Source organism: Leptinotarsa decemlineata, unplaced genomic scaffold (assembly GCF_025532065.1).
Source record: "Leptinotarsa decemlineata unplaced genomic scaffold, Ldec_3_MD MMD2_tig00002159_RagTag_RagTag, whole genome shotgun sequence".
Classification (NCBI taxonomy): Eukaryota; Metazoa; Arthropoda; class Insecta; order Coleoptera; family Chrysomelidae; genus Leptinotarsa; species Leptinotarsa decemlineata.
Window position 1 is genome coordinate 4,048,451 of NW_027412574.1, and position 13,127 is coordinate 4,061,577.

Below are 13,127 nucleotides of genomic sequence, written 5' to 3' on the forward strand. Positions count from 1 at the left end.
GCAAATATTAATGTTCTAGTTGATGTGAATGGAATATAGACAGTCATTTCTATTTTATTTCAACGATCTGAAAAATAATGTGCATCGACAGTGGTGAAACCAATAGGAAACAGATACAATTTCCGTCTCCTCGAGCGTCCGGCAGAAACAGGACACCATTTAACCGAATCACTCGTGAAATTATCTTGCCAGAACAATAGCCGTCGTTTGAGAAAGAAGCTGCACGGATCATACCGTGCCCGTCATTATAATGTCACTTCCGCTTGTCTTAGGTCATGTTTGACCTCGTCGAGATGTTCAGCTACCCATACATCCTAGCAGTTATCGTGGCCCTTCGATAAACATTCGCAGCTGAAATGGAAAAATATGATATTTCTTCGGTTGATTCCAACAATGACTCACCTATGAATTTTTTGAATATAATTGAATACCAACTCGGCCTCGCTTTCTAGTTGGGAAGGCTATTTCTAACATTTTCAAATGAATCCTAATCTATTGATTTTATGAGAAAATGTATAATGTACATGTTTACAGAATTGCCACAAAAATGTTGATGTGATAATTTTCGATATTTAAAAAATTCGTGGATACTCGACCACTGTTGACAAAATAGTCAGCCGATTCCTCGGGTTTACCATTTTTGGTCAAAAGTTGCTAAACTATTTAAGTTACAAAAAACGTTTTTCACTATTTTAACAAAACTCAGATTTATTTTTGATAATCTCTGACTTTCACCATATGTTTTTGGAATCAACAAAAAAGGTTCTTTGGTTCTTTTCTCTGTCAATTTTTTGAAAAATTTGTCCTTTGTTGAAGTTAATCAAGTCGTTTGATAATTTAGGAGTAGTTTCTTAACAATTCTTTGGGGGGATTATGAAAAAAAATTGTTTCATAAATATTTCCCGTACTTTTTTCAAAGTCATACGATAATATGTTTAAACAAAATAATTATTTGTTTCGTACCTATTTCGCAAGCCGCGCTCTAAATCATTTTTTTGTTTCAGAACCTAGCAACTACGTTTGTAGTACCTGCAAAGCACGCCTGCATTCGGCTTGGAGACTGGTACAACATGTTCAGCACGCACATGGAATCAAAATCTATGTAGAAAGTTCGCCTTCAAGTTCAAAAAGTGGCAACAACAATAATCATAGTGCAAGTAGCACGACAAGTAGTTCTTCAGGGTGTTCATCTGGTGGTGGCATACCACCCCCTCCTCCAAATATGAGACATCACCTGCTGCCCCCTCCTGACATGCACAATCCATTTGGTGTGGGAGGTTTACTGAGGCTACCTTTACCGCCTCTGAATCATGGCCCAGTTCCACCAACGCCACTTTTTTCACGACCCGAACATCATTACCGGATAGACCAACTAGTGAGCGAGCAATTTCGCCACCACGGATTGAATTTGGCAGCGGCTGCTGCTGCGGTTGCTGCAGGAAATGTTCCACCACCTCCGCCTCATCCGAATTTTCCATCGCCAGCTGAGAGAGTCAGTTCAGTGAACAACTTACCGCCCAGAGACAGAAATACTCCTAATCAAGCTCTTTCTTTAGAACCACAACTGGATTTTTACTCACAGCGGTTGAGGCAATTGGCAGGCACCACCAGCCCGGGAGCGGCGCAGGCGAGCTCGCCGTCACCCCGCAAGCACTCACCGCCTTTCGCAAGTCCTTCCCCTTCTCAGTTGCCGCCAACTTCTATCCCCAATAATACCAGTTCTGGTAGTAGTAACTTCAATAATAACAACAATAACAACAGTAGCAATAGTGGAAACAGTAGCAGACCACCCAGTACATCTCCCCCTAATAAAGGGGAGGAACAGCTCATAAACACTCCCCGGTCAGCGTCAACTCCACCTGGCAAACCGGGATCACCCAGAAATTCAAATTCTGCTGATGCAATTCACGCTTGTGATTACTGTGGTAAAAAATTCCGTTATCTGAACAACCTAGAAGTTCATCGCAGAGCTCATACGGGAGAACTCCCTTATAAGTGTACAGTCTGCGATCATGCTTGTGCTCAGAATTCCAAACTCAAAAAACATATGAAAATACATAGGACATCAGTAGATCGAACTAGTAATGCTGGCTCTGTAGAGACTTTGGATGGTGACGATAGCGAGGATGAAGAGCTGGAAGATGAGGAAGAGGATGAGGAAATCGACGAAGAGGAAGCGGAAGATTTGAGTTTACCCAGTCAGATTCCAAAAAACGCTGCGAATCCATCAGCTTCACTGGTCGGTGAACTGATGGATAAATTTGGATTCAACAATATCGCGCAGTATAGTGAAGCTTACAAACAAGCATTACAAGAGTCTAACACAGCCATGAAACTTCATTTAGCAAGTAAAGATCGTGACAATAACAATACAAGTTTATCCAGCCAATTAAAAATGAGGGAGGATTTTTCCAAAGGAATGCTGCCTGGTCCACCACCCCAGCCGCTTCCGTTATTCCCCCCGTTCAATGATTCCTACGACACATCTAAGAGACTGAAGTTAGAGTTAGATCGAAACGATTGGTGGCTACCAGGTTTAACCCGTGATTCTAAAGGAGGAATACCAGGGCCTAGTGCACTTCTACCAAACCCTCTAATGAAGAAGGAGTCCAGGAGAAATGATACTTGCGAGTACTGTGGTAAAGTGTTCAAGAACTGTTCTAACTTGACCGTTCACAGAAGATCACATACAGGCGAAAAACCCTATAAATGTGAACTATGTTCCTATGCATGTGCCCAAAGTTCCAAACTAACAAGACACATGAAAACGCATGGTCGGATAGGCAAAGATGTGTACAGATGTAGATTTTGTGAAATGCCGTTTTCAGTTCCGTCTACTCTAGAGAAACATATGAGGAAATGTGTGGTCAACCAAGGAAAAGGTCACTTACTCAGCACATTGCCCTTGTTGTCGGGAGATGAAGATTCGTCTACAAGTATCACTTCTAAAGAGGCAGTATGACTCTATCCGTGGGGTGGTATGAGATTGCCCCCGCCACCTCCAAGTTTAACGTACTAGTCCCAATAAACTATTTGAAAGAATTGTTATTGTGAAAAGTGATTTGCCTCTGTTGGAAAGTCTGGTGAAATTTGATATTTCAGTGACCTTGACTTGCAAATTGAACTTGGAAAATCGCATTGGTAGTTTGACGAATATGGTTATTTCAGTAAACTTATTAATCAAATTATTTTGTTGACGTCAACGACTGTGCTGTGTCCACGTTGAAAAGGTATAGATCTTACCTTGAAAATTTCCATATTTGTAATACCCATGCATTTTTCCGTATTTTTTGAATGACTTATCTTTGTATATTATTACTTGAAAATTATTCCTGAACTACAGAAAATAGGAATACGATCATGTTGTTCTTTGTAACCGATACCAAAGCAATGTTTAACTTTTTCTTATTGATTGATTATTGAGTTTATTGATTAATTATTACTTGTAAATTTGTAATTAAATTTATATTTTGAGACTGAGGGTTGCAAGATTGGGTTAAGTATTATGTTATATAGGTAAAGACAGTTAGGCGTCGAACCTCCGAACTTACAGCCCCACTGTACATTCCCTATCATATCGTTTTTTGGCCAGTATACGCTGAGTTTGTATATATTTTATTTATTATATGTTCGGTTAGACCTACTGTATCATGAAATGAATTGTTCAATATATAATGTTTCCCGGTGTCACTCTCAAATGTGTTGTATAATTGATGATCCCAAATCATCGCTTCACTAATATATTTTTTGTATGCAGAGTAATAAAAGCTACTTCACAAATATTTTCAATTCACTAAAATGTCACCATCAGTTGAACATAATTACGAAAGGACTTCATTAAGAATAAAAACATGTACAATTTTGCAGCTATCCAGAAGTTGAATTTTTATTGATTATGTGATTAGTATTTCATTGAGGATACACTATAATAACTATAAAAATATATTTTTGTCTATTTTCCAGGATAGTTTTATATTTGTTGACTATTTTCGGTCATTACACAATTTTTCGTTAGTTTCGAAAATGGTGTAATGACCGAAAGTAGTCAACAAATATGAAACTATCGTGGAAAATAGACAAAAGTGTATTTTATAGTTTTCATAGTATCCTCAGGAAACATGAATTTCCACAAAATAAACAAGTCATCAATCAAAGAAGTATGATTAGTATTTCCCCATAAATCTAAAGGAACTAAAGTCAACCATAGTGGCTGAAATATACTTCCACTATAGTAATTTCAATTGTGTTTACATTGGAAATGTTTGTTCAGTTGGAAATTTACTCTGCATACTCTGAGATATATGAATTTCAACATTCAATTCCGAAAACCAATTAATTTATTTCCTGTATAAAACCTCAATATCAAATTTTAATTATAATAATAATTCTTAATAGAATTTATATTTTTGTGAATTCTTTTAATAATGAAATGAATTGAAGAATAAATCATATATTAATATTATGTATGTATGTATTTTGAAATATTACCAAAGTGATTTGCGAGTATATTTGTTTATATTTGTTGTTCTGTGATTTGGGATTAACAACGGCACAATATCGTACTTCCTGTACAAAAAAATGTTTATGGACTTAAATGTGTTAGATATTTGACTTAACCTTATAACAGGGTTATAATAAAACTATTTCAGGGTTAAAATAAATCAATTTTGAAACAAATAATGAATTTCTATTTGCTGTTTCATACTGAGTTATTGCAATATTTAGTCAAAAAGTGGACCAGGGTCTTCAGTAGAACAGTATGTCTCTGACGAGAAAATCGAAACTAAGTGTAACTATTAATGTTTATATGTTATTTCAAATATTTTAATTTATTTGAAAATATGGCTGTAGCACTTTACGATGTTCGTATGGGCTACACTGTACTTAATATCAATGTGTTCCTATACTGACATCACTTTTCAGTGTGTGTTTAAATTAAATCTATTACAACCGACTGTTTGTGTTTCAATCATATCATACACCTAAAAGTTAAATAACCAAACAACCACAAATAATGGAATATTACCGTTTATATTGAAAAAAAAATACAAAATATAATCATTCATTTGTTCTGTCACTACAAGGTCATCTCATAATCGACATCATTTTTCTTTTATAAAAGATTCATCATTGCTCACTAATGAGATGTGTGATTGTGAATAAAATTAAAAAGTGACTGACCAATGAGATCGTCATCAAATATTTTTACAAATGCTCACCTTCATTATTTCAACCCACTTATCAGTAATAAACCACTGTAATAGGTATAAAAGAGTGATGGGAAGCCCTACCTTGATAATACATAAATAAAGAAAGTAAAGTTAGAATCCATAGATGGTCATTCTTCAAATAACGAACTATTATTAACGAAACGAGTACAGGGTTACATTCTCTAAATGAAAAAAGCTTCAAATGATTTCTGGAGTAAAATGTATCAAAACTTGAAAATCCTTTTTTCATTTATTAGGTTGATTCACGTCATATTGATGTATTTATACTTATGATGCACTGTTTGGAACCTTTGGTGTAGTAATGAATATTACTGGAGTTTTTTCCCAACACCAAGCTGATTAACGGAAAAACAGATTTTTTTTTAACCAAATCGTTATTTTTAACACCTCGACACGTGTTTCGATCACCAAGTGATCATCTTCAGAGAGGAAGATTAAAACTAGAAACTAATGCGAGCTAGCCCTATTTATGCTATATAGGTATGCCATACAGTTAAACCATCTAGGCGTACCACCCATACAGGTATACCAACCTAAACTAATTTTACAATTTTGCCTTATCTATTATTTTACAATATATGTTTATATAAAACAATTTTCAGCTATATAAAAATTTATTTCACAATATTGCCTATCCAAATTTATTTTTGCAATGTGTCCTTATGTAGTAATCAGTAAACCCAATAACATTATTTTATTTTAACAAGCTATATAGTATGCTCTTTAGTATAGGTCCGTCATCGTTATTCATAATATTATTGTGTTTACTTTTTTCTACACTCTCATAGGCATCTAGTTGCCAGTTGTTGTTAACTTGTCTAACTAATCTCAATGAACTGAAGTCTATGGAATGGTTTTTTTGCAAAATATGATGGGCGACTGCTGATTTTTCAGGCCTTCCATATTTTAAGTGTGCTATGTGTTCCTTATATCTTACTTTAATAGACCTTTTTGTCTGTCCATAATATTTTGCATCGCAGTCCTTACATTCAATTTCGTAAATTCCAGACTTTTCCGAATTCTCGACTTTGTCTTTTGGACTTCCCAAAAGGCTCTGTAGTGTATGACTTGTTTTAAAAAATATATAATAAGAAAGAAGAAGTTTAGGTTAAGAATGAACGAAATCTCGACTTTCAGAAAGGACAAAAACCAAGATAAATACATCTCAGTTCCATACCACCAATATACGAGGAACTTTGGAAAGATTTTCAAGGAACTAGGTATGAAGGTGGTTTTTAAAACAAGTCATACACTACAGAGCCTTTTGGGAAGTCCAAAAGACAAAGTCGAGAATTCGGAAAAGTCTGGATTTTACGAAATTGAATGTGAGGACTGCGATGCAAAATATTTTATGGACAGACAGAAAGATCTATTAAAGTAAGATATAAGGAACACATAGCACACTCAAAATATGGAAGACCTGAAAAAGCGGCAGTCGCCCATCATATTTTGCAACAAAACCATTCAATAGACTTCAGTTCATTAAGATTAGTTAGAGAAGTTAACAACAACAGGCAACTAGATGCCTATGAGAGTGTAGAAATAAGTAAACACAATAATATCATGAATAACGATGACGGGCTTACACCAAAGAACATACTATACAGCTTGTTAAAATAAAATAGTGTTGTTGGGTTTACTGATTACTTCATAAGGACACATTGCAAAAATAAACTTGGAAAGGCAATATTATGAAATTAATTTTTATATAGCTGAAAATTGTTTTATATAAACATATATTGTAAAATAGTAGATGAAACAAAATTGTAAAATTAATTTAGGTTGGTATACCTGTACGGGTGGTACGCCTGGATGGTTTACCTGTATGGGATACTTATATAGCATAAATAGGGCTAGTTCGCATTAGTTTCTAGTTTTAATCTTTCTCTCTGAAGATGATCAATTGGTGATCGAAACACGTGTCGAGGTGTTAAAATAACGATTTGGTGTTGAAAAAAAGCTCCAGTAATATTGATGTATTTATAGTTATATATTGTCGCTTTTGAGTACAGAATTCATTCAAAAAGTATTGACTATATTCATAGAAAATTATACTCATAATTCATACGAATTTTTTCAAATAAAATTAAACTTTCACTTATTTTCTTCGAATTTTTGAGCTTTCATCAGACAGATTGGAATCTAAAAGTTGAGAAATTGTCATTTAAACACAATCTAACAAAATTGTGTTTCAAATTGTATTACTGAATACAATTTTACGAGGTTGTTCTGAAAAGTTTCCGACCTAACAAAGATACAAAACATTTTTTCAAATTTTTTACATTCTTCAACATAGTCTCTTTTAAACTCTACACACTTCTCCCAGCGATGCTTCCATCTCTGTAACCAGTCAAAATAGTACTCGGCGTTTTTTTCAGCAAAATATTTGTTGACGAGGGTGATTGCCTCTTCATTTGACTAAAATCTCTGTCCTCCGAGCGCAATTTTCAGATTAAGAAACAAAAAGAAGTCGCTTGAGGCTAGATCTGGTGAGTAGGATGGATTAGACGATTTTCGCCATGGCAACCTCTGAGGTGTAAGACAGTGCATTGTGTTGGTGACACGGGATTTTTTTTAGCGAATGTGGCCTTGTTTCTGCTAGTTCTGTCTTCACCTTGTCATCTAATGACGCGTAATATGCTCCTGCAATGGTTTTTTGTTTTTGAAGATACTCGATTGAAATAACTCCATGACTATCCCAAAAAACAGTCGCCATCCCTTTCCCAGCCGAAAAACAGTTTTTGCTTTTTTTGGAGCCGGTCAGTCCACTGTTTGGACTGTATTTTTGTTTCGGCCGTATAATGGTGTATCCATGTTCCATCTACAATAATTATTCTATGCCAAAATTCGGATTTATTGCACCTAAACTGCACCAACAAAGCGTAGGAAATGTTCATTCAAACAATTTTTTTTCTAACGTGAGCAAATGCGGCACCCAACGCACGGACAGCTTTCTCATGAATAAATGTAGATTTGATTTGTGACGAACACGTTCTTTTGACATGTTCATAACCTCTGCTATCTCACTTCAATTCGGCGGTTGTCTAGCACCATTTAGTGAACTTTGGCAATGTTTTCGTTGGTAGTTGCAGTTTTTGGACGTCACGAATGTTCATCGTCTCCCAAACTCTTACGGCCACGTTTAAATTTAGCTGCCCAGAATCCATACTCAGAATCCAACTCATCTTTGATTTGCGTAGGCGTATTGCCTCTCAAAAACAAATATTTAATGACAGCTCGATACTCGATTTGGTCTATTTTCATAAAGACACTCACATCAACTCACTCAAACGACTGTTACATAACATCTTCGCGTCCAAAATGGCTAAAACTTTGGTGAGTAACTGTCAACACATGACCAAGGAAATTCACTAGCTTTTATTTATGTGTGCTGCCATCTTCATGTTGAGGGCGGAAACTTTTCAGACCACTCTCGTATCTGTCATGAAATTAGGATTCTTCATTTTCTTTTTAGTTTTGTATCTTCTCTGATTCATTTATGTTATCTCACCTTAAGTGAAGCTTCAATTTGAAGAAAATAATGTATAGGTATAAATGAAAGGAAAATTTCCACCATTCATCATATTGATTAGAGATAAAAATGTACAAAATCCTAATGCCATGTAAAACAAAGAATATCATACATTACATCATGTATCTCGGCTTCATTATATATTTGCAAATATGCAAATTTCTACAAAATATCACTTACCGAATCTCTCATTCTACTTTGATGAAAGCAGATATTGAAGGTTTAGAAGAACACAGAAAAGCTCGAATTTAGAGACATTACAAGAAAGAAATGCTATGCCGTCACATGCTATAGTATACATATAACAAATGAAAGGTCATCAGAACATACCGTATTCAAAATAGGTGTATGGGAACACGATTTTCACCTATAGTTCGTTCAGTATTTTCTGAGAGTAAAAGAATTTCAAGAATGAAAACATGTCGCTACATCAAAGAAAGCAACATAATCGTCTCAAGCAAATAGCACTGCAATTCACTCACAAAATCATTGAGATATGTCTACCCTCTATATCCCTTGAGGACGCCGCTAACGAGCCATTAAAATAGGGATATGCGACAAAGAACGCGAAAACACCGACAAAGAATGCGAAATTATCGCCAAAAGAACCGCTCGATTTTTTTTCTGATATTACGTTTAAGATAATATTAATAGGCGTCGGACTGCGGGTATTAAAATAAATTTTCCATTGATATATTCTGTATGATGAGAAGATAATTAAAATATGGTGAAAATTAATTTTATTTTGGGAAGGACAATTTATATTGGAGAAAGTTTTTTATTATTTAGATTTGTTACCTTCTACAGATCTATAAAATAATTAGAATATTAAATTTACAAATAAATACAAATGTAGAAAGGGCAAAAAGTTACTACATTTGATAAATCAGCTTTTTGGAACAAAAATCAAATTTGTCATTGACTTGAATTTAAAAAATTTTGCATATTGAAAGAAATATGTATCATCTGGTGACGTTTTAAAGACTCTATCCATTTTCTTTATCCAACCTATTTGAATCAAAACATTATAATTTGGAGTTATGATTCGTCTTTTGATGTAAATAATTTTGATATTATTATTATCATTGACACTAATAATATCAAATTGATCGTCGGTATGATAATGAAGATAGATGAAGTATTCTAAATATCACAAATAGAATAGATTTCCGCGGTTAAAAATTTGAACATCTGATTTCGAGTTAAACCGTGTTCAAAACTCTGCTTTGTTCGACGTTTCGGCTTCGACTTTGACATTTTCAGGAAGTAGAAAAGTGTAGCTGCACTGAGAGATACACGTTATAAATTCTTGTTGGTTTGGAAATGAAGATTCATATTCCTTATTGGATTTTATAGTTGATTCAGAAACAATTTTATAGATTTAATGGGATTACTTACTTCGAATAAGACATTGCGATAATATAAATCTGAAAAAAGTCTACAGGGATTCGTTAAGTGGTTCTTCACTTTCGTATATTGTACAATAGATTTATGTAACACTTCTTTTTCCATTTAGTTTTTCAATAATATTCAAAACCATAAATATGACATATACTCCTGCTTGAACATATACCAAATTGTATATGATTACTCCATACTACATAGTCTAATTGGTATCTCGTATACGATCTGTTAATTTGCCTCAACGTGTTTGAGTCGGTCCCCCAAAGTTTAAAAGCAATGGCACTTAACAAATTCAATTCTTTCTTACAAGAGTTTTTGAAGTGCTTGTATGTGTAGTTTTCAATTCAATCTATGATGCAGAATAGTTTCTAAAAATGTTATATCATAGACATATTGGACATTGTTCCCAAAGTTCTATTGAAAAAAAAATTTAAAAATTTGGGAATCTTCAAAAAATTCTGTTTCGAACCAGAAAACTGTGCACACCTCAGCAACTTTTAATGCTTCACAAAGCTAAGATCAGACCTTCTTTGGAGTTTAATTCTCATATATGAAGCGCCTCCTTGAAGCCCCTTAAGTTGCTAGATTTCATCCAGAAAAGAGCCATCCGCCTGATTGGACACACGAAGATCACTTGCAACCTTGATAGTTTGGAAAATGGAAAAGAAAAGTTGGACATTTGTTTTTCTTTTATAAATACTTTCACATAAGGTGTTCAAGTGACTTGACAAGTTCAAAAACCTGAAAAATAGAGATGAAGGTCCTAAAAATATGAGCGATAGCTCATCAGATTCGGAATTACCTCTAGAAAAATGTTTTTGAAGGATTTTGGTGCAGGTAAAAAATTGCAATTGTTATTAACAAAATAAGATAAAAAAAATGGTATTTAGTTTTCGTTAATAACTCAAAAAATATTAATATTTAAGCAATTTTGAAAAAAGCTCGTTAAAGAGGAGGAAATTTCTGATAAAAAAATCCCAACTTCCGAAACTCTATCTCCATTATTTATAAATTTAATTTGACGTTGAAAATAGGGTTCCGCGCGGCATAAGCGCGCTGCCGCTAAAGAGAGTTTATCAAAAGAAATGATTTTTTTATAACACAAAATGACATTTTAAAAATTTGAAAAAAATCTAATGTCTTCTTAACACTTGAATGAATCGAGTCCCGTAAAAAAAAGTTTTATCACCATTTTTCAAAGAGTTATTCAATTGTTAATTAACAAATTTTTTCACAATCTCCGTTGGCATAAATACTGGGATAAAAGGTATAAATAATTGGCCTATAAATTTTAAACTTCGTGGAGCCCTTATAATATATATACTTCATACGATTATGCGATAAATGTTCATAAAAATTTACTAAATTGTTAATTATGATTTTTTATAAGTATTGCAAAATGAAATATCTAAAAATTGTTGATGAAATTTTTTTTCAATTGATATTTATCTATGTCTGTTTTTACATTAAACAATGGCATGATTATGATTGATTTTTTTATTTTAATTTTTAATTGTTTAAAATCCATTTTTTTATATTTCGATTACGTAAAAAATTCATATCCTATGTTAATAACTGCCATTGTTTAATGTGAAAACAGACATAGCTAAATATCAATTGAAAAAAAAATTATGAACAATTTTTAGATATTTCATTTGGCAATAGTTATAAAAAATCATAATTAACAGATTAATAAATTTTTCTGAACTTTTATCGCAGGACATATATGTAAACAAAGACATAACATAATAGACAACAATCCTAACTTTCAAGAAATGTTGGGTTGGACTGGTTGGTTTTTATCGAAAATGAATTTGAAGAGAGCATCTGATCCTAAAAGAACAATACAGAAATTATCAAAACATGTTGAACCATACACGATGAAAAAACACCCACGCCCAAGCAAAGCCTTAGTGAGTGTTCCTTCATCACTAAACTTATTTATACCATGTAAGAACACTGTTGAAACCACCTACTAAAATGGGAACTAGTAAAGTGAGACATTTATTTGTCAAATATTTGTATAAAATTCTTTCCATCTTTAATATTGTGAAATCATGGCGAATAATGGCAAATTTTACAGCTTAATATTTGTTGCAATTTTATACAGTGTTAGGAATCACACGTTAAAAGGTAATACCTCGTTAGTCCTTAGCTCGCACAAGTTTCTCAACTTCTGAGAGTTGTCCTTCGTATGGGGACAGATGATTAACGAAAAAATAGATTTTAAACAGATTTTAACAGATACACTTTTAAGATGTTTGCATTATCATTTTTTCATCTACCATTATTTTTTACATTTTCATTTTTACATATTTTTTTTACATTCTTACATGATTATATTTCGGAATCTAGCGTTTCCTAATATGACTAATAACCAGTCCGTACAAAGTTTATTGTTAAATCATCTGAAAATGGAATTTTTAACAGGTGATGATCGACTGTATTGCCAAACATGCGTCGAACTAACTGACTGTGATAAGGAAACAAGTATAGTTGAGGCACCAGTCAATATAATAATAACACTGATGATCTTCAAACAAGACTCAACCTCTGACAGAAGCAAGAAACTCTTTGGAAGGTTCGAAATAGTTGAACATTTCAATTTAGCAGACCACTATTATAATATTCATGCAGTCATTGCTCACTGTGATTCTGGCGTTGAATTTGGTCATTATTACGCCTTGGTCAAAGACGAAACGGGCTGGTTTAAGTTTGACGATAGTTGTGTCACGAAGTGTTCTGGCGATGTAATAAATCTATTGGAGCCTCTGAGCCTCTGGAGATACCCTACATTTTGTTTTATGAGAGAGAGGACATTGGCAGATCAAGATCTTCAGACGATGTGGTGCTGCAGGTTTTTCCGGGTTTTCCTGCAGCTAAAAAAGCAAATGCGCCACTGAAATCAATGAAGTCGCCCCGGAACGCAAATTAATTTTTATTGTTGTTTTTATTTTTAT

At 33.7% G+C, this 13,127-nt stretch overlaps 1 protein-coding gene across 3 annotated transcripts in view; it reads left to right on the plus strand.

Moving 5' to 3' along the window:
- Cph (BCL11 transcription factor chronophage) overlaps positions 1-4,955 on the plus strand; it is a 66,836-nt gene extending 61,881 nt beyond the window's left edge. For all 3 annotated transcript variants that reach the window (XM_023162978.2, XM_023162977.2, XM_074177077.1), the window contains exon 3: positions 1,005-4,955. In XM_023162978.2, the coding sequence (XP_023018746.1) occupies positions 1,005-2,962 (1,958 nt within the window). In that variant the 3' untranslated portion in view covers positions 2,963-4,955. The remainder of the gene's footprint in view (positions 1-1,004) is intronic.
- Positions 4,956-13,127: the final 8,172 nt, after the last annotated feature.